The 20,014-nt window shown below is 46.3% G+C and overlaps 1 protein-coding gene across 1 annotated transcript in view; it reads right to left on the bottom strand.

Annotated features, from left to right (window-relative positions):
• Positions 1–20,014, bottom strand: part of oplah (5-oxoprolinase, ATP-hydrolysing) — an 86,600-nt gene that overhangs the window by 35,791 nt on the left and 30,795 nt on the right. Inside the window, exons 9-14 of the mRNA XM_059971597.1 lie at positions 13,864–14,034; positions 12,759–12,902; positions 11,170–11,308; positions 9,761–9,873; positions 2,045–2,196; positions 623–783 (exon numbers count right to left, since the gene is read on the bottom strand). Of these exons, the coding sequence (XP_059827580.1) occupies positions 623–783; positions 2,045–2,196; positions 9,761–9,873; positions 11,170–11,308; positions 12,759–12,902; positions 13,864–14,034 (880 nt within the window). The remainder of the gene's footprint in view (positions 1–622; positions 784–2,044; positions 2,197–9,760; positions 9,874–11,169; positions 11,309–12,758; positions 12,903–13,863; positions 14,035–20,014) is intronic.

Genomic DNA, 20,014 nt, shown 5'->3' with positions numbered 1-20,014 from the left:
CCCTCTGTAGTCTCCAGGACATCTTCAAGGGGCAATGCCTCAAAAATGTGGCATCCATCATTAAGGAACCCCATTACCCAGGTCATGCCTTGTTCATCGAGGAGGCGGCACAGGGGCCTGAAGGCACACACAATGATTCAGGAACAGCTTCTTCCCTTCTGCCATCCGATTCCTAAACGGACATTGAATCCATAGACACTACCTCACTACTTTTATATTTCTGTTTCTGCACTACTTATTGAAATTGACTATTTAATATGTACAGTTACTGCAATGCACAGTTTCCTTTGTCGATTATCATGCATCGTAAAATGACAAATTTCACGGCGTTTGCTGGTGATACTGATTCTGAACTAGGATTCGAGGGTGAATGTGAAATGATTGAGGCTGGTGCGAGTGCCAGTGGAAGTGGTGGATATGGGTTTGATTGCACCGTTTAAGTTTGGGTAAGTACTGGGACAGGAGGGGTATGGAGGGCGATGGCCCAGCTGTGAGTCGATGCAACTAGGCAGATTTATTAGTTTCTTCTCATAACCTACATTACTTTTTCACGATTGCACTGTACTGCTGCCGCAAAATGCCACTGTCAGGGATAATATGCACGATCTTGACTGGATCTCACCTGGAACTGCACTGTCTCCTGCATGGCGCCAAGATGCACAGGGATGTGCGGGGCGTTAGAGACCAGACCACCATCCGGGCCAAACAGAGCGCACGAGAAGTCCAGTCGCTCCTTGATGTTGGTGGAGATGGAGGTTCGCTGCAGGATTCGACCCATTTGCTCTGTGGGAAAGTGCAGGGCAGAGAAGGCCTTACCGTCTGACATCACAATTCCGGGCATCTCACTGGATGTGCACACACATAATCCCTTAGTCTTGCCCCTCCTGCAGTGTGACCCTCCCTCGGTACCATCCCTCCCACAGTGTGACCCTCCCTCGGTACCACTCCTCCCGTAGTGTGACCCTCCCTCGGTACCGCCCCTCCCACAGTGTGACCCTCCCTCGGTACCTCCCCTCCCACAGTGTGACCCTCCCTCAGTACCACCCCTCCCTCAGTGTGACCCTCCCTCAGTACCTCCCCTCCCACAGTGTGACCCTCCCTCAGTACCGCCCCTCCCACAGTGTGACCCTCCCTCGGTACCTCCCCTCCCACAGTGTGACCCTCCCTCGGTACCGCCCCTCCCACAGTGTGACCCTCTCTCGGTACCACCCCCTCCAACAGTGCGACTCTCCCTCACTACCGCACCCCCACAGTGTGACTTTCCCTCGGTACCGCCCCTCCCACAGTGTGACCCTCCCTCGGTACCGCCCCTCCCACAGTGTGACCCTCCCTCGGTACCGCCCCTCCCACAGTGTGACCCTCCCTCGGTACCACCCCTCCCACAGTGTAACCATCCCTCGGTACCGCCCCTCCCACAGTGTGACCCTCCCTCAGTACCGCCCCTCCCACAGTGTGACCCTCCCTTTGTACTGCCCCTCCCACAGTGTGACCCTTCCTCAGTACTGCCCCTCCCACAGTGTGACCCTCCCTCGATACCGTCCCTCCCACAGTGTGACCCTCCCTCGGTACCACCCCCTCCAACAGTGCGACTCTCCCTCACTACTGCCCCCCCCACAGTGTGACCCTCCCTCGGTACCACCCCTCCCGCAGTGTGACCCTCCCTCAGTACCACCCCCTCCAACAGTGTGACTCTCCCTCACTACTGCCCCCCCCCCAGTGTGACTCCCTCAGTACCACCCCTCCCGCAGTGTGACTCTCCCTCAGTACCTCCCCTCCCGCAGTGTGACTCTCCCTCAGTACCACCCCTCCCGCAGTGTGACCTTCCCTCGGTACCGCCCCCCCCACAGTGTGACCCTCCCCTTTTGAAACACAGCTTCAGTGGTACGAAATTTCCCAAGTACTGGATTAGCAATGCCCCACCCATTCCTATTCAGACCATAAGACATGCTGTAGGGGCAGAATGAGGCCATTTGGCCCATCGAGCATGTCCAACATTCACTCATGTCTTCTTGACGTCCACTCTCCCGTTTCCCGTCGCTGGTACCTGCAATGCTCATGAAGCGGTGGGAGAAGATGGAGAGCTGGACTGTGTCCAGTTCCAGCCCGACAGCTCGCATCTTGCCACTGCCCACGGTGATTTTGATGTCCCCGTACTGGGTGATGGCTGCCACACAGTCTGGTTCAACCAGGATGGTGCTGGGGAATTGAAGAGTGACAAAGAGCTGTTGATGATGTCCATTGGTAACTGTCCACTACACCCACAATCTTCATGTCAGATGCAAACTTGATGGCCTACTTAACCACACTATCATCCAGGTGACAAACAACAAAGATCCCTGCGGCACTCCGCCAGGCAAAGGCATCCCATCAGAGACTGAGTCTCCCTCAGTACCACTCGCTGGCTTCACCCACAAAGTCTATGTCAAAACCTCAAACAAGAGAAAATCTGCAGATGCTGGAAATCCAAAGCAACACACACAAAACGCTGGAGGAGCACAGCAGGCCAGGTAGCATCTATGGAAAAGAGTAAACAGCCGATGTTTTGGGCTGAGACCCTTCATCAGGACTGATCCTCATCTTGAATGCTGAGCAACTGAACGTCCTGGACCAACCTCCCATGTGGTCAACCATCCACTCTTCTGGTAACTTCCTCGAAAAACTGAATAAAGTTAGTTAGACATGACCTACCACGCACAAAATGCTGCTGACTATCCCTAATCGGCCCGTGCTTATTCAAATACTCACATACCTTGTGCTTAGAGTATCTTTGAAAAGCTTTCCCACTACTGATTTCAGATTCATAATGTTCTGGTTTCTGTTTAGAGCCTTTCTTAAATAGCTGAACAACACTGGCTATCCTCCAATCCTCCGGTACCTCTCCAGATGATTTAAAGACCCCAGCGAAGGTGGAGATACTCAAATCATTGGAACAAACACCTCCTGCTGTGTAATGTGTTGGGCCCACGACCTTACTCCTGCTCTGCCCCCCTCCTACAGACTGTGTCGTCGCCTGAGTAAATACAGATGCAAAAACTCCATTTTAGATCTCCCCCATCTATTTTGGATCTGCACACGGATTACCATTCTAGTGTTCCAGAGGACTAATTTTGTCCCATGCAAGACTTACTGCAGTGGTCCCCAGCTACCAGACCGCAAAGTATGTTACCAGGCCATGAGGAAACGATATGATTTGTCGACATGAAACGATACGAGTCAGCTGCGACTTTCCTCATTCTCTGTCACGCCCACTGTTGAACTTGAACCCACGCGAGGTCATCAGTCGCCTAAACGCAGCGATACCCTCGGGCCAGGGATCACTGGTTGGCCTCGTGCGGCCAGCGGGAAGTGCCGTTGATACCGGCCTGGAGCGCGGACATTTGGGCGCTGCCTCTAAATCTGTTTAGCACATAGAATGTTCGTGGGGAACCCGGTGCTAAAATATTCACAGGGTTTCGTAAGTAGCAGAGCAGCCACCTCGCTGCGATCTACTGAAAGTCATCCCTCGAGCCAAACTTTTGTCAGTCGATAGATCCTACCTACCTACAAGGGGCGCGGGCACGCGCCCTGTCGCACTCCTCGCTCCATCAGTCACTCTCTCCAGACTGCGACTGCCGCGGCCCCAGCACGGGAACCTCCGGCCCTGACCTTGTCCTCTCACCCCACCCATGACCAGCCGCACCTGGCCAAGGCGTCTGGCGGCAGGCGGAAGCTGGAATTCAAGCCCGGAGGTCGTCTAATGAGGCAATGAAGCCCTCAAAACTGCTTCAGTACCCTGAGTCCAAGCACCCTGCACTTAAAGACAAACCCGCTGAGATTTTTGAGTGGAAAAATGTGAGCAAGCGGGACAGAAGCAAGTGCTGAGAGCCACGTAAACTAAATTGCAGAATAGACAGGACATAAGGAACCTCCTTCGAGTATCGGTGTATTCCGGTCATGTTTAACACCACCCCCACCCCGCCGCCGGCCAGTCTGCAAGAGTAATGTCAATATTAAACTGGTCCGCAGGGCAGAAAAGGTTGGTGACCCCTGCTTTATGGTCTTAACATATCTGTAGAAACCCTTAGGATTCTGCTTCACCATGCCTTCTTTTAGCCCTCCTGATTTATTTTTTTAAATTTTCTCTTGCATTTCTTATCCCCCATAAGCACCTCCTTTGTTCCTACCTGCCTTTACCTACAATGCACCTCCTTTATTTTTTAAAACCAGTCTTGAAAACCATGAGACACAGGAGCAGAATTAGGCCATTCAGCCCTTCAAGTCTGCTCCGCCATTCCATCATGGTTGATCATGGATCCCACTCAACTCCATACACCTGCCTTCTCATCATATCCTTTGATTTCCTGACCAATCAGAAAACCAACTACTTCCGCTTTAAACATACGCACAGACGTGGCCTCCACCGCAGTCTGTGGCAGAGCATTCCACAGATTCACCACTCTCTGGCTTAAAAAGTTCCTCTTTACCTCTGTTCTAAAGGGTCGCTCCTCAATTGTGAGGTTCTGTCCTCTAGTTCTGGATACCCCCACCAAAGGAAATGTCCTCTCCACATCCATCCTATCTAGTCCTTTCAACATTCGGTAGGTATCAATGAGATCCCCACACATTCGTCTAAGGTCTAGTGAGTACAGGCCCAAAGCCACCAAACACTCCTCATATGTTAACCCCTTCATTCCCGGAATCATCCTCGTGAACCTCCTCTGAACTCCCTCCAATGACAACACATCCTTTCTGAGATATTGGGCCCAAAACTGTTGACAATACCCCAAGTGTCGCCTGACTAGTGTCTTATAAAGCCTCAGCATTATCTTGTTTTATATTCTATTCCCCTTGAAATAAATGCCAACATTGTATTTGCCTTCTTTACCACAGACTCAACCTGTAAACTAACCTTCTGAGTCTTGCACGAGGACTCCTAAGTCCCCTCTGTACCTCTGATGTTTGAACCTTCTCCCCATTTAAATAATAGTCTGCACTATTGTTCCTTTTACCAAAATGCATTGTCATACATTACCCAGCACTGTATTCCATCTGCCACTTTTTGCCTATTCTTCCAATTTGTCTCAGTCTTGCTGCAATCGCATTGCTTCCTCAGCACTTCCTCCACCTTCTTTGTATCCTCTGCAAACTTTGCCACAAAGCCATCTACTCTATTATTCAAATCACTGGCAAACAATGTGAAAGGTTGCAGTCCCAACACTGACTCCTGGGGAACACCACTAGTCACTGACAGCCAACCAGAAAAGGCCCTTTTTATCCCCACTCACTGCCTCCTGCCTGTCAGCCATTCCTCTATCCATGCCAGTATCTTTCCTGTAACGCCATAGGATTTTATCTTGTTAAGCAGCCTCATGTGTGGCACCTTCTGAAACTCCAAGTAAATGACTCCACTGCCTCTCCTTTATCCACCCTGCTTGTTACTTCCTCGAAGAACTTGAACAGATTTGTCAGGCAAAATTCTCCTTCACCTCAGAATTATATCTGTCACAGAGAGGATTTATATGGCAATAAAAATGAGCTAACTTATCCTTGGACATATGGGCCCTATTAGCCACCTTAAATTGTATCAAAGCGTGTCTAGCACACATTGAAGAAGTGTTAACTAGTTGGGAGAATTTTCTCCCATTTCTCTATAGGTGAAGATACCTGAAGTTCTCTTTCCCATTCATTCTTAATTTTATCAGATGTGCCTAGACGTATTTTCATAACAGATCATAAACAATTGCTATTAAACTCTTCTGATAGGGGTTTAAACCTAAAAATTTTTCTGTGATTTCAGTTTGATGTGGTAGCGGAAAAGTAGGTAAAATAGCATTCAAAAAGCTTCTAATCTGCAAATATATGAAAAAAATGTGATCTAGGTAAATTATATTTATTAGACAACTGTTCAAGGTAGTTTCCTTGACACATATGTTCTGGTCTTTCCCTCTTTTGGAAAACCATTGGAAAGAGATTTTTGATATTATTTCAGTAGTTTTGTGTATTGCTTTACAACCTCATCCTATTACTGCAACTTTTGGATTACCGGTGATGGCCTGTAGTCAATTATCCCCTTCAGCTTGCCGTTTATTGCATTTGTTGCATTAATAGCCAGAAGATCCATTTCATTTAAATGGAAAGATTCTAATCCCCCTACTACATTTCGATGGTTTTCCCAAACTATAATATGTTTAAACTTGGAAAAAATTAGGAGTGGCACTATCAACCCTTCGGTTAAATTTGAAGAAACTTGGAGGCCGTTTATTCAACATTTTCATATGTTAATGACAAACAATGATTTTAACCCACACAGCCCAGCTTTTGTTTTGTTTTGTTTTTTTTTAAAGTTTGGGGGACTTTTTTTTCCTGTATAAATATTTTTCATGTTCAGTTAAGAGATTGGGAGGCTTAGATTACACATTTCTCGGAGTCTGTGTCTGTATACATTAACCGTTATTAATGCAATCCCCAGCTTTGTATCATTATCATTGCTATGTTTATCAATTCAAAACTTAATTAAAAAAATTGAGAAAGATAGATTCCCCTTTACAGAATCCAAGCTGACTTTGACTTCTTTTATCATTAGTCTCCAAGTACCCCGAAACCTTGTTCTTAATAAGGGACTCCAACACTTTCCCAACCACTGAGGTTAGGCTAACTAGCCTATAATTTCCTCTCTTTTGTCTTCCTCCCTTCTGAAAGAGTGGAGTGACATTTGCAATCTTCCAGTCCTCTGGACCATGCCAGAATCAAGTGATTCTTGAAAGATCATGACCAATGCATCCATTATCTCTTCAGCAACCTCTCTCAGGACTCTGGGATGTTGTCCATCTGGCCCAGGTGACTTATCAAACTGAAGACCTTTCAGCTTGCTTGGCACTTTTTCCTTTGTAATTCCATCTCTTACCACCGCCTTCGCCTTCCTGCCTGTCCTTTTGATACAAATATATCCATTGATGTTAAGCTCCCAACTATGGCCCTCTTTCAGCCACAGCTCAGTGACACTGACTAATCTCTAACTACGCCACAAGTTTGTCCACCTTATTCCAAATGCTACAAGCATTTAAATACAACACCTTCAATCTTGCATTTGTCACCCTTTTGAATTTTGCCTCTGTGGTACAGTTTAACTCTTTGCACTGTCTGCATTTGTACCCAGTCTTTGGCTTGTCCCTCCTTACATTCATGTTACACCCATCATCTACCTGTAAACCTGCTGGCTCATCCTCAGCTCTATCATCCTGGTCCCCATCCTCCTACTGCATTAGTTTAAACCACTCCCAACAGCTCCAGTAAAGCTGCCCACAATGATACGGCTGCCTGTCCAAGGTTTCTTTAACCTGTTATCCTTACCTTTTATTCTGATCGGCTACGTACTCTGAAAATTTCTCTTCTGAAGGCCTCCCACTTACCAAGCACATCTTTGCCAGAAAACAGCCTGACCCAATCCACACTTGCAAGATCTTATCTGATATAATCAAAATTGGGCTTTCTCCAATTTAGAATCTCAATTAATGGCATTCTAGTCACTGGATGCAAAGTGTTCCCCTACACACACTTCTGTCACCTGCCCCGTCACATCCACTAAAGCAGATCCAATATCGCACGCTCTCTCGTTGGGACTTCTACGTACTGATGAGGAAAACTTTCCTGAACACAAACTCTATCCTACCTAAACCTTTAACCCGGAAGTTCTCTCTCCAGCACTCGTTGTTTAAGCATGTACAGACTATTTCTTCTTGTCATTATTCCCTAAACAATGCAGTATAACAACTATTTACATAGCATTTACGTTGTATTAGGTATTATCAGTAATCTAGAAATGACTTAGAAGTACAGGAAGTCCCCGGGTTATGAATGAGTTCTGTTCCAGAGTCAGTCTTTAAATCGGATTTGAAGTCGGAACAAGTATTATTTAGCATTAGTTAGTCAAACGTTTTTCTTAGTATATAGTACATATTTTACCTTTCTATGCATATAAAACACTTAAGAACACACATATATTTCAATAATTAAAACACTGCGTTGCTTAGTAATAATTGTAGCTTTCATTGGGGCAGGGCCTTTCACATTCTCCATTAAAATTGTTCTGATCGTTGACCGACTGTAGCCTAACGTTTTTCCAATTACCGACAGCGTTTCACCTCTTTCCGATTGCTTTATTGCTTCCACCTTATTTTCAATTGTGATTGTGATTATTTTCGTGAACAGAAACACCGCAGATTCGGAGCTACGCCGGGTCCGAATGTCCACTGCACTGAACATGTTAAATAAAGTCCGGGGTTCCTCTGGGTCCTAAAGACAACCGCACGGATTCAGGTTAAATAAGGGACTTGAGCATCCGCAGTTTTTGGCATCGGCGGGGGGTCTCGGAACCAATCCCCCGCGGATAAGGAGAGCTGACTGCATTCAGTTCCACCCATAACACCTTACAGTTGAGCTGTCCAACCTGTCCTGACCGAGAATTGCTGTGACATTTTCCTGTCTAGTAACACCATCCCTTGCACTCTGTCAGATGAAAAACAATAGAACCCTGGAATACTGAGCTGCCAGTCCTGCCCCTCCTGCAACCTAGTCTCACTAATGGCTAAATAATTCCAGTGTTGATCCCGGCCCTGAGCTCATCCGCCTTTCCTACGATACTGCTTGCATTGAAACACACGCAGCTCAGGACACCAGTCACACCACGCTCAGCCTTTTGATTCCTGACTTTGTCGGAGGTCTTACCAACATCTACCTCCACAGTCTCTCTCTCCACCAGCTAACTGTTCTGGCACCCTGCAACTCTAGTTTAAACCCCACTGTGCAGTCTTACCAACATCAGTCTCCACAACCTCTCCACTAACCGTTCTGCCACTCTGGTTCCCATGCCCTGAAACTCTAGTTTAACCTCCCCCCACCCCACCCCATGCAGGAACCACTGGGAAACATACTGAAGAGTTACAGGCAGGCTCTGAGTTGTTAAACAGCGTAGAAAATATCAGTGAAACAATCAAAGCCAATAGTGTTCATGAAGGGAAAACAAGGATGAGAACTTTAAAACTAGGTCCTTGCTGAAGTTCAAGTTCAATTGTCTTTGAACATGGATACAGCTGAATGAAACATCACACCTCTCGGGCTAAGGTGCAAAATCACAGTTACGATCCAACACGTACCAACACAAAATCATATTAGCACAAGTCACTGAGCGGCATGGGCTGAAGACTGACAGGTTGACAGTGCGAGGGGCATGGTTGAGGTAAGGTGGTATAGGGTAGCTGACCCTCTAATAAAACAAGCCGTTGTTTGGTACTGTGCAAACACAAACACAGCGAGGGTGCCTCAGCCAATTGCACAGAACCGTATTTGTCAACATGGAGCGGGTTTATCAATTTGGTGGGAGCAAAGGATGTTGGGAATGGCAAGGGTGGGGCGCAGCAGGAGGGGAGTGGGTCAGGTGACTGAGCAGGAATGCTGGGGGGGTGGGGGGAGAGTGGTGTGGCAGGGGTGCAGACACACCCAGCTCTGAGACACCAGGCAAGGTCATTTGATTCCAAGCAATTGGTTTAATGATCATTACAGAATGCCTCCCACTTCCTCCCCCTTTTTCCAACCATGATGCCCCTCTCCCTGACCCCTTCCCACTCTCAGTCCAGCAATGTACTGCTGTCACAAGACATGTCAGTGGCATTAAACCTGTTGCTGGCTCTGGCAGGATGTCAGAGTTTGTGGGAAGGAGGGGAGGGGTCTTTGACGATGAGGATATGGACACATGCTCACTCGAGAGAGACCCAGAGCTGCCTACCTGTTTTTATCGATGATAATCGCAGGCCCAGCGATGGTGTGATCACATGACAGCTCCTCCAGCAGGTAGACAGCTGTATCCAGGTAACCGTCGTCAAAGTAACATTTCACTTCCTGTGCACCAAACAGGAAACACAACACTCAAAAAAAGGTAATAAGAGCAGGAGTGGGGTGTCTGTGGTATCCGGGGGGTGAGGGGGCTTGTCATGTCCACTCCCGGGCAGCTCACTCACCTTTTGTCCCCACTGGACACTCAGCTCTGACATGTGGCTCCACACCCTGGTGAGGGTAACTGTTGGTCTCATACCCCCGCGAAGCCAGCTCTGTCAGACTACAGTGAGACCCGGCAGCCAGGAAGCTGGCTTTGCAAAGCTCTGGGAGAGCGAGGGGCACGACCATGTCACGGTCATTACTGCGACCAAGGAAGACCCCAGTTTGTGACGATTACTCATACCACTGGACCCGGGCTTCCGAGGTCGAGAGTGTAACTACCCCACCATTACCATTTTAAAAACCCTCCTACGCAGGTTTCCTGTCACCATGGGAAATACAGACACAATAAGAGAGGGCCACTCGGCCCTTCAATATGATCCTGGCTGATAAGCCCAATCCTTCAGCTTCTCTCGAGGATTAGAGTATAAAAGCCAGGACCAAACGCTGAGGCTTTATCAGGCATCGGTCTGATCACATTTGGAGTATTGAGCGCAGTTTTAGGCCCTGTATTCAACAAAGGATGTGCTGACATTGGAGAGAGACATGGGAATGAAAGGGTTAACATTTGAGGAGCGTTTGATGGCTCTGGGCCTGAACTCACTGGAGATCAGAAGAACAGACAGACATACTTTGTTGATCCCGAGGGAAATTGGGAAATGGGGAGTAGGATCTCTCTGAAACCTATTGAGACCTATTTCACAGTACGTCTTTCTAAAGACATGCTGGTTGATAGGTTAATTGTTCATTATAAATTATCCTGTGATTAGACTAGGGTTAATGAGGTGGTTGCTGGGTAGCCTGGCTCGTAGAAAGGCCTGGATAGAGTGGGTATGGAGAGGACAGTGGAGGAGTCTAGGACCAGAGGGCACAGCTTCAGAATACAAGGGCACCCATTTAGAACAGAGATGAGCAGGAACTTCTTTAGCCAGAGGGTGGCAACTTGGTGGAATTTGTTGAATTTGTGGAGGCCATGTTATTGGGTATATCTACAGCAGAGGTTGATAGGTTCTTGTTTAGTCAGGGATTCAAAGGTTACGGGGAGAAGACAGGAGAATGGGGTTGAGAAGAATACTAAGTCAGCCATTATGGAATGGAGGAGCAGACTCGATGGGCTGAGTGGCCTAATTCAGCTCCTGTTTTATAGTTTAGTCGGTCACTGGTGAGTGGGCTGGAACTGGTCATCTCTCTCCCACATACGGTCTCCATACGAGCTGGTCTCCCACTGCTGGTCACCCTCTGCTCCGAGCCAATGCCAGATTTGCCACAGCCTCGGACACGGATATCGTCCACGATGACTGGCCTCTCCAGGTTCACAAAGCCAAACTCCTTCAAGTACCTGCAGCCCAGCAGAGAGTGAGCAATCAGACCAGCAGAGACCCACACAGCCCAGTAGAGAGAACAGTCAGACCAGCCGAGACCCACACAACCCAGCAGAGACCCACACACATAGCCCAACAGTGAGCAGTCAGACCAGCAGAGACCCGCACAGCCCAGCAGAGTGAGGATTCCGACCCGCAGAGACCCACACACAACCCAGCAGAACACCACCATTCATTCACTGCCCAGGATCTAATCATACCCCAGCAACACCAATCCCACTGCCTTGTGGACAATACAAAGAGCAGACTGTCGGCTTCAGGAAGGTGCAGACTGACCACTCTCCATTGCACATCGAATCAAAGTAAATTTATTATCAAAGAACACATATGTCACCACATACAACCCTGCAATTCGTTTTCCTGTGGGCAGACTCAATAATCCATAACAGATTCAATGAGGGATTGCACTAATTTGGGCGTTCAGCCAGATAACACCCTATACTATATAAAAAGAAATGATAAAAAAAACAATAAATATCAAAGTTGGAGCATCCTTGAAAGCAAGTCCATGGGTTGTGGAAACAGTTCAGTGATTGGATGAGTGAAGTTATCCTCACTGGTTCAGTGTGTTAACTGTTCCTGAACCTGGTGGTACAGGTCCTGAGTCCCCTGCACCTTCTTCCTGATGGCAGCAGTCAGAAGAGAGCATGACCTGGGTGGTGGTGGGGGGTCCTTGAGGATGGGGCCACGACCTGGGTGGTGCAGGTCCCTGATGAACCCCCCCACCCTCACATCAGAGAGTAAAGAGCACAAAGTTCTTTGCTGCTCACATAACAGACCCTATCTAACACTGGCCTAAGGGTGGGACAATGTATAATGACTTCAGACTGTAGCATCGAAACAGCAAACTGTTCATCTCCCCTCTCTCTGTGAAGGGGTGACATTCTCTGTCGACAGAGAGAGCACTCGCACCTGTGGCATGTTGGATTTGTCAGATGACAATGGTTTTTGTTGACCTGTAGATCATGGTCTCTGTTTGGGGTTTTGCTGTTGCCTGCTCGGTGGGTGGGGGGCACTGGGGCTTCCTCCTGAGGTAAGTGGGGCAGGGGAGGGTTGATGATTTGTTGCTGCTTGTGTGTGCGTGGGGGGGGGGGGGAGAGAGGGATTTGGGGTTCTGCTCTGTTTCGGAGATGTCTGTGAAGAGTAAGAATTTCAGGTTGTACACTGTATACCTCCTCTGATATTAAATGGGACCACTGATCTAACCGGTGGGGGGAAATGGCAGCACCCAGACGGAACCTGGTCACTCCACTGGGAGGACGCACGGGCTCCGCACAGGAATGAACTCTGACACCGAGCTGTACTACCGCCATGCTAACCGCTACACTGCCGCGATGAAGTAGAAAAGATGGTGCTCTCCCCATCTGTGGTGAAGTGGACTCTGGAACATTCCGGAAGCTCACTGACCTGCTGGTGAATGCTGTTCGGAAGTCTCCATGATGACAGGAGTCAGTACCCAGGCGGGCAGGGTGGTCACAGGCAGAGCACATTAGGGCACAGTCTGTGTGCTTATACCGCATGTGTAGGAATGCCTCCGTCTGGATCTGCGACCTAGAATCACCAAAAACACCTCCCTGTGTTTACATAGCACCTTTCCCTCCGCACAACAAACCCACGGGAACTCAACAACCGGTACCAGGCCAGAAACTGACAGAAGTGTCATAGAGTCATGGAGCCTACAGCACAGAAGAGGCCCTCTGGCCACCCAGTCCCAGTGAACATCTTTACGTGTCACGCGTACGTTGAAACAGAGTGAAGTGTGCTGTTTGTGTCAGTCACCAGCAGTCCGTGATAGTGCTGGGGGCAGCCCACAGTGTCCCCACTCTCCCAGCACCCACAATTACTAACCGCAACCCATGCATCTTTGTAACATGGGAGGAGACTGGAGCTCCTGGAGAAAACCCACACGGAGAACATACAAACTCTTTCCAGAGGAGGGAATCGAGTCGAGCCCAGAGCTGGCACTACAGAGTGATTGCGTTAGTCAATACGATATCTTTACGCTAACTGCCACGATACCGTGCTGTCCCGAAGATGCAAACATAATACAGGGTGACTTCACCCTCCCCAACAGTCACTGGCACCTCTTTTCTGCAGCAGGCTCAGACGTACAGAATTCGTTTGGTGTGTCCAGAGGGTGTCAAAGATATGGTGAGAAGGCAGGTGTATGGAGTTGAGTGGGATTTGGGACCAGCCATGATGGAACAGCGCAGCAGACTTGATGGTCTGAATGGCCTAATTCTGCTCCTGTGTCTTGTGGCCCAGGAAGGATTCCTGACTCAGTATGAAGACAGGCCAACCCGAGGTGGGGCAACACTGGCTCTGGTGTGAGGCCATAAACCAGGTTAGGTGTCAGAATCAGCATTTCACACACAGTGACCGCAACTCTCTGACCTTTACCATGGCCTCGGAGAGGGATAGGAGCAGATGGTACGTGGAAGTATTTAATTAGGGGAGTGGGGATTATGTTCCTGGCACTGTAACAGCGTTATGCCACCCTGCAGTCTGGCACCTGTGAAATCCCTGGGCAAGGAGGGCGTCCACGCACTGCTCCTCCAGCGCTGAGATCCGCTGATCCAACAGGGGGTACGCGGCTGGCTCGTACACCAGCGAGCAAGGCTCCTGCGACTCGTGCACCACGTCCGCCAGCGCCATCCCATAGGCCGAGAGAATCCCGCTGTATCTGAGGGAGGAGAGAGGGAAGGGGAGTGTGGAGGCGGGAAGAGAGGAGGAAGAAGGGTTAACAATGTGTGAGTGAATAAAGTGGGAGAACGAGGGGGAAAGTGAGAAGAGAAATGTGGATGAGGGAGCAAGATGGGGAGGAAAAGGGGAAGTGCGGTCAGGGAGTTGAGGGGTAGGGGCAAGGGAGGTGAAGGAGTGAAGGAGCGTGTGGTCTTTATCAACAACAGCTCAGCATTCAATACCATCGTCCTCTCAAAACTGATCAATAAGTTCTAGCCTTGGCCTCAATACCTCCTTGGGCAATTGGTTCCTGGATTTCCTCACTTTCAGACCCCAGTCAGTCTGGATTGGCAAAAGCATCTCCTCCACAATCTCCATCAGCACAGGTGCACAGGCTGTGTGCTTAACCGCCTGTGGACTCACTTTACACTTACGACTGTGGCTAAGCAGTGTCATTTCAAATTTGCTGACGGCACTACTGTCAATGGCTAAACCAAAGCCGATAGCAGAGAGACTGAAACTCTGACTGAGCGGTCTGATAACCTCTCACACAATGTCAGTAAGACCAAGGAGCTGATTATTGGTGAGGGAACGAGAGGTCTTCATTGGGGGATCCGAGTTGGAGACAGTCAGCAACGTTAACTTCCTGTGTTATCATTTCCGAGGACCTGTCCTGGGCCCCGCACAAGTGCAATTAAGAAAAAGCACGATGGTGCCTCTACTTACCTACAAGTTTGCAAAGACTCGGCATGGCATCTAAAACTTTGACAAACTTCTATAGATGCATGGTGGACAGTATACTGTCTGGTTGCATCACAGCCTTGTATGGAAAATATATGACAAATGCAGTAGGTACAGCCCAGTCCTCCCCACCATTGAGCATGTCCATAGGGAGTGTTATCTAAGGAAAGCAGCACCTATCATTGAGGACCCAGGCCATGCTCTCTTCTCACAGCTGCCATCGGAAACTCACATCATCAGGAAAATTCAGGAGCTTCAGGACTTACATCACCGGGTTCAGGAACAGTTGTTACCCCTCAGACATCAGGTTCTTCAAGCAAAGGGGAGAACTTCACTCACCCCAACATCGAACTGATTACACAACTTCCGACTCACTTTCAAGGACTCTTCATCTTATGTTCCTGATATTTATTGCTTTTCTATATTTTTCCTTCTGTTTTTGCACAGTTTGCTGTCTTTTGCACATCGGTTTGTCCGCCCTGTTGGGTGTGGTCTTTCATTGATTCTGTTGTGTTTCTTTGTATTTACTGTGAATGGCCAGTATTCCTTGTGATGTTATCCAGCCAAGAGGAAATGAATCTGTACGGTAACATACAGACACAAGGAAATGAATCTGTACGGTAACATACAGACACAAGGAAATGAATCTGTACGGTAACACAGTCACAATGAAATGAATCTGTACGGTAACATACAGACACAAGGAAATGAATCTGTACGGTAACATACAGACACAAGGAAATGAATCTGTACGGTAACATACAGACACAAGGAAATGAATCTGTACAGTAACACAGTCACAATGAAATGAATCTGTACGGTAACATACAGACACAATGAAATGAATCTGTACAGTAACACAGTCACAATGAAATGAATCTGTACAGTAACATACAGACACAATGAAATGAACCTGTACAGTAACACAGTCACAATGAAATGAATCTGTACGGTAACACAGTCACAATGAAATGAATCTGTACGGTAACATACAGACACAAGGAAATGAATCTGTACGGTAACATACAGACACAAGGAAATGAATCTGTACGGTAACATACAGACACAAGGAAATGAATCTGTACAGTAACACAGTCACAATGAAATGAATCTGTACGGTAACATACAGACACAATGAAATGAATCTGTACAGTAACACAGTCACAATGAAATGAATCTGTACAGTAACATACAGACACAATGAAATGAACCTGTACAGTAACACAGTCACAATGAAATGAATCTGTACGGTAACACAGTCACAATGAAATGAATCTGTACGGTAACATACAGACACAATGAAATGAACCTGTACAGTAACACAGTCACAATGAAATGAATCTGTACGGTAACATACAGACACAATGAAATGAATCTGTACGGTAACACAGTCACAATGAAATGAATCTGTACGGTAACATACAGACACAATGAAATGAATCTGTACAGTAACACAGACACAAGGAAATGAATCTGTACGGAAACACAGTCACAATGAAATGAATCTGTACGGTAACATACAGACACAATGAAATGAATCTGTACAGTAACATACAGACACAATGAAATGAACCTGTACAGTAACACAGTCACAATGAAATGAATCTGTACGGTAACACAGTCACAATGAAATGAATCTGTACGGTAACATACAGACACAATGAAATGAACCTGTACAGTAACACAGTCACAATGAAATGAATCTGTACAGTAACACAGACACAATGAAATGAATCTGTACAGTAACACAGTCACAATGAAATGAATCTGTACAGTAACACAGACACAATGAAATGAATCTGTACGGTAACACAGTCACAAGGAAATGAATCTGTACGGTAACACAGTCACAATGAAATGAATCTGTACGGTAACATACAGACACAATGAAATGAATCTGTACGGTAACATACAGACACAAGGAAATGAATCTGTACGGTAACACAGTCAGAAGGAAATGAATCTGTACAGTAACACAGTCACAATGAAATGAATCTGTACGGTAACATACAGACACAAGGAAATGAATCTGTACGGTAACATACAGACACAATGAAATGAATCTGTACGGTAACATACAGTCACAATGAAATGAATCTGTACGGTAACATACAGACACAAGGAAATGAATCTGTACGGTAACATACAGACACAATGAAATGAATCTGTACGGTAGCATACAGACACAATGAAATGAATCTGTACAGTAACACAGGCACAAGGAAATGAATCTGTACGGTAACACAGTCACAATGAAATGAATCTGTACGGTAACATACAGACACAATGAAATGAATCTGTACGGTAACATACAGACACAATGAAATGAATCTGTACGGTAACATACAGACACAATGAAATGAATCTGTACAGTAACACAGGCACAAGGAAATGAATCTGTACGGTAACACAGTCACAATGAAATGAATCTGTACGGTAACATACAGACACAATGAAATGAATCTGTACGGTAACATACAGACACAAGGAAATGAATCTGTACGGTAACATACAGACACAAGGAAATGAATCTGTACAGTAACACAGTCACAATGAAATGAATCTGTACGGTAACATACAGACACAATGAAATGAATCTGTACAGTAACACAGTCACAATGAAATGAATCTGTACGGTAGCATACAGACACAATGAAATGAATCTGTACAGTAACACAGGCACAAGGAAATGAATCTGTACGGTAACACAGTCACAATGAAATGAATCTGTACGGTAACATACAGACACAATGAAATGAATCTGTACGGTAACATACAGACACAAGGAAATGAATCTGTACGGTAACATACAGACACAAGGAAATGAATCTGTACGGTAACACAGTCACAATGAAATGAATCTGTACGGTAACACAGTCACAATGAAATGAATCTGTACGGTAACATACAGACACAATGAAATGAATCTGTACGGTAACACAGTCACAATGAAATGAAACTGTACAGTAACACAGTCACAATGAAATGAATCTGTACGGTAACATACAGACACAATGAAATGAATCTGTACGGTAACACAGTCACAATGAAATGAATCTGTACGGTAACACAGTCACAATGAAATGAAACTGTACAGTAACACAGTCACAATGAAATGAATCTGTACGGTAACACAGTCACAATGAAATGAATCTGTACGGTAACAGTTACAATGAAATGAATCTGTACGTTAACAGTCACGAGGAAACGAATCTGTACAGTAACACAGGCACAAGGAAACAAATCTGTACGGTAACAGTCACAAGGAAATGAATCTGTACGGTAACGTACAGTCACAAGGAAATGAATCTGTACGGTAACAGTCACGAGGAAACGAATCTGTACGGTAACACAGGCACAAGGAAACAAATCTGTACGGTAACACAGGCACAAGGAAACAAATCTGTACGGTAACACAGGCACAAGGAAACGAATCTGTACGGTAACAGTCACAAGGAAATGAATCTGTACGGTAACAGTCACAAGGAAATTAATCTGTACGGTAACAGTCACAAGGAAATGTTTGTGAACCCTTTGCAATTACCTGGTTTTCTGCATTAATCAATCATAATATGTGTTCTGATCTTCATCTACATCACAATAATAGACAAACACAATCTGCCTAAACTAATAACACACAAACAATTGTACTTTACATGTCTTTATTGAATGTATTGTTTAATCATTCACAGACCAGGCTGGTGAACGTATGTAAACCCTTGTAGTTAATAACTGGTAGAACCCCCTTTAGCGGCAAATAATCTTCACCAAACAATTTCTGTAGCTAGCAATCAGATCTGCACAATGTTGATGAGGAGTTTCAGACCATTCCTCCATACAAAACTGTTTCAGTTCATCAATATTTCTGGGATACCTTGCTTGAACAGCCCACTTCAGGTCATGCTGCAGCATCTCAGTTCCAAAACACGAATTTTCTTCGTTTTAATCTCAGTCAGTTCAGATAGGCAAAAACATCTCCACAATATCCCACCACACAGGGAGGTGTACTTAGCCCCCTGCTCTACACACTTTACACCTATTATTGTGTGGCTAACTACAGCTGTCGGGGTTGTAGATGATGACGTGCATGTACTCTGATAATAAATTTGACTTTGAACTTCTATTCTGTTGTTGATTTACTTTTTCCATTTCAGATCATCGTCCTATTGCATCATCCAATTCTATTAAGCTTTAGGTGACGGACCGCCACCCTGACGTTCTCCTGTAAAATGTCTTGATCCAGTTTTGAATTCATTGTTCCCTCAAGCTGTCCAGGCCCTGAGGCAGCAACGCAGCCCAAACCATGATGCTCCTTCCACCGTGCTTCACAGCTGGGATGAGGTTTCTTTCAAATACAGCAATCTGCATTTCTGCCAAATTTTCAACTTCTGTCTCATCTGTCTACAGAACATTGTCCCAGAAGCGATGTGGAACATCCAGCTGGTCTTTTGCAAACCTGAGACATACAGCAATGTTTTTTTTTTTGGAGAGCAGTGGTTTTCTCCATGAATACCATTCTTGTTCAGTGTTTTTCTTACAGTGGACCTGTGAACAGAGACTTCAGTAAGTTCTAGAGATTTCTGCAGGTCTTTTGCTGTTACCCTTGGATTCTTTCTCCACCTCCTTCACGTTGTGCTCTAGGTGTGACCTTTGCAGGATGCTCCCTGCTAGGGAGAGCAGCAACAGTACTGAGTTTCCTCCATTAGGAGACAATTTCTCTTACTGTGGACTGATGAAACACTCAGGTCTTTAGAAATGCTTTTGCAGCCTTTTCCAGCTTCATGGCTCTCTACAATTCTTCTTCTAAGGTCCTCCAAAAGTTGTTTTGATCCAGACATGGTGCACATAAACAGATGTTTCTTAAGAGCAAGTTCTGTCAAGTTCTGTCTGACTTTGTGTGTCTATTAATGGAGCAGGTCTCCTCTACAACTCACACCTCCAGTCTCATCTCATAGACTGGAACACCTGACTCCAAATAGCTTTTGTAGATGGCATTACACCAGAGGTTCACATACTTCTGGGGACCTAGACAGTGATTGTTTAGATGGTTAAACTCAGTACACACAAGTAGTGCAATTGTTCGTGTTAAAGTTTCAAAAATTCATTTTATTGTCAAAGTTCGCCTGTACAATACAACTCCGATATTTGTCTTCTCCAGACAACCACGAAATACAGGAAGACTATGGGTGCTGATGAAAGAAAAGACATCAACTCTCCCCTCCAACCAGCACCAAAAAGAA

This window comes from Hypanus sabinus, chromosome 6, assembly GCF_030144855.1.
Source record: "Hypanus sabinus isolate sHypSab1 chromosome 6, sHypSab1.hap1, whole genome shotgun sequence".
In the NCBI taxonomy this organism is placed as follows: Eukaryota; Metazoa; Chordata; class Chondrichthyes; order Myliobatiformes; family Dasyatidae; genus Hypanus; species Hypanus sabinus.
Note: the sequence above shows the minus strand (reverse complement) of the source record. Positions and strands in the feature narration are given on the sequence as shown.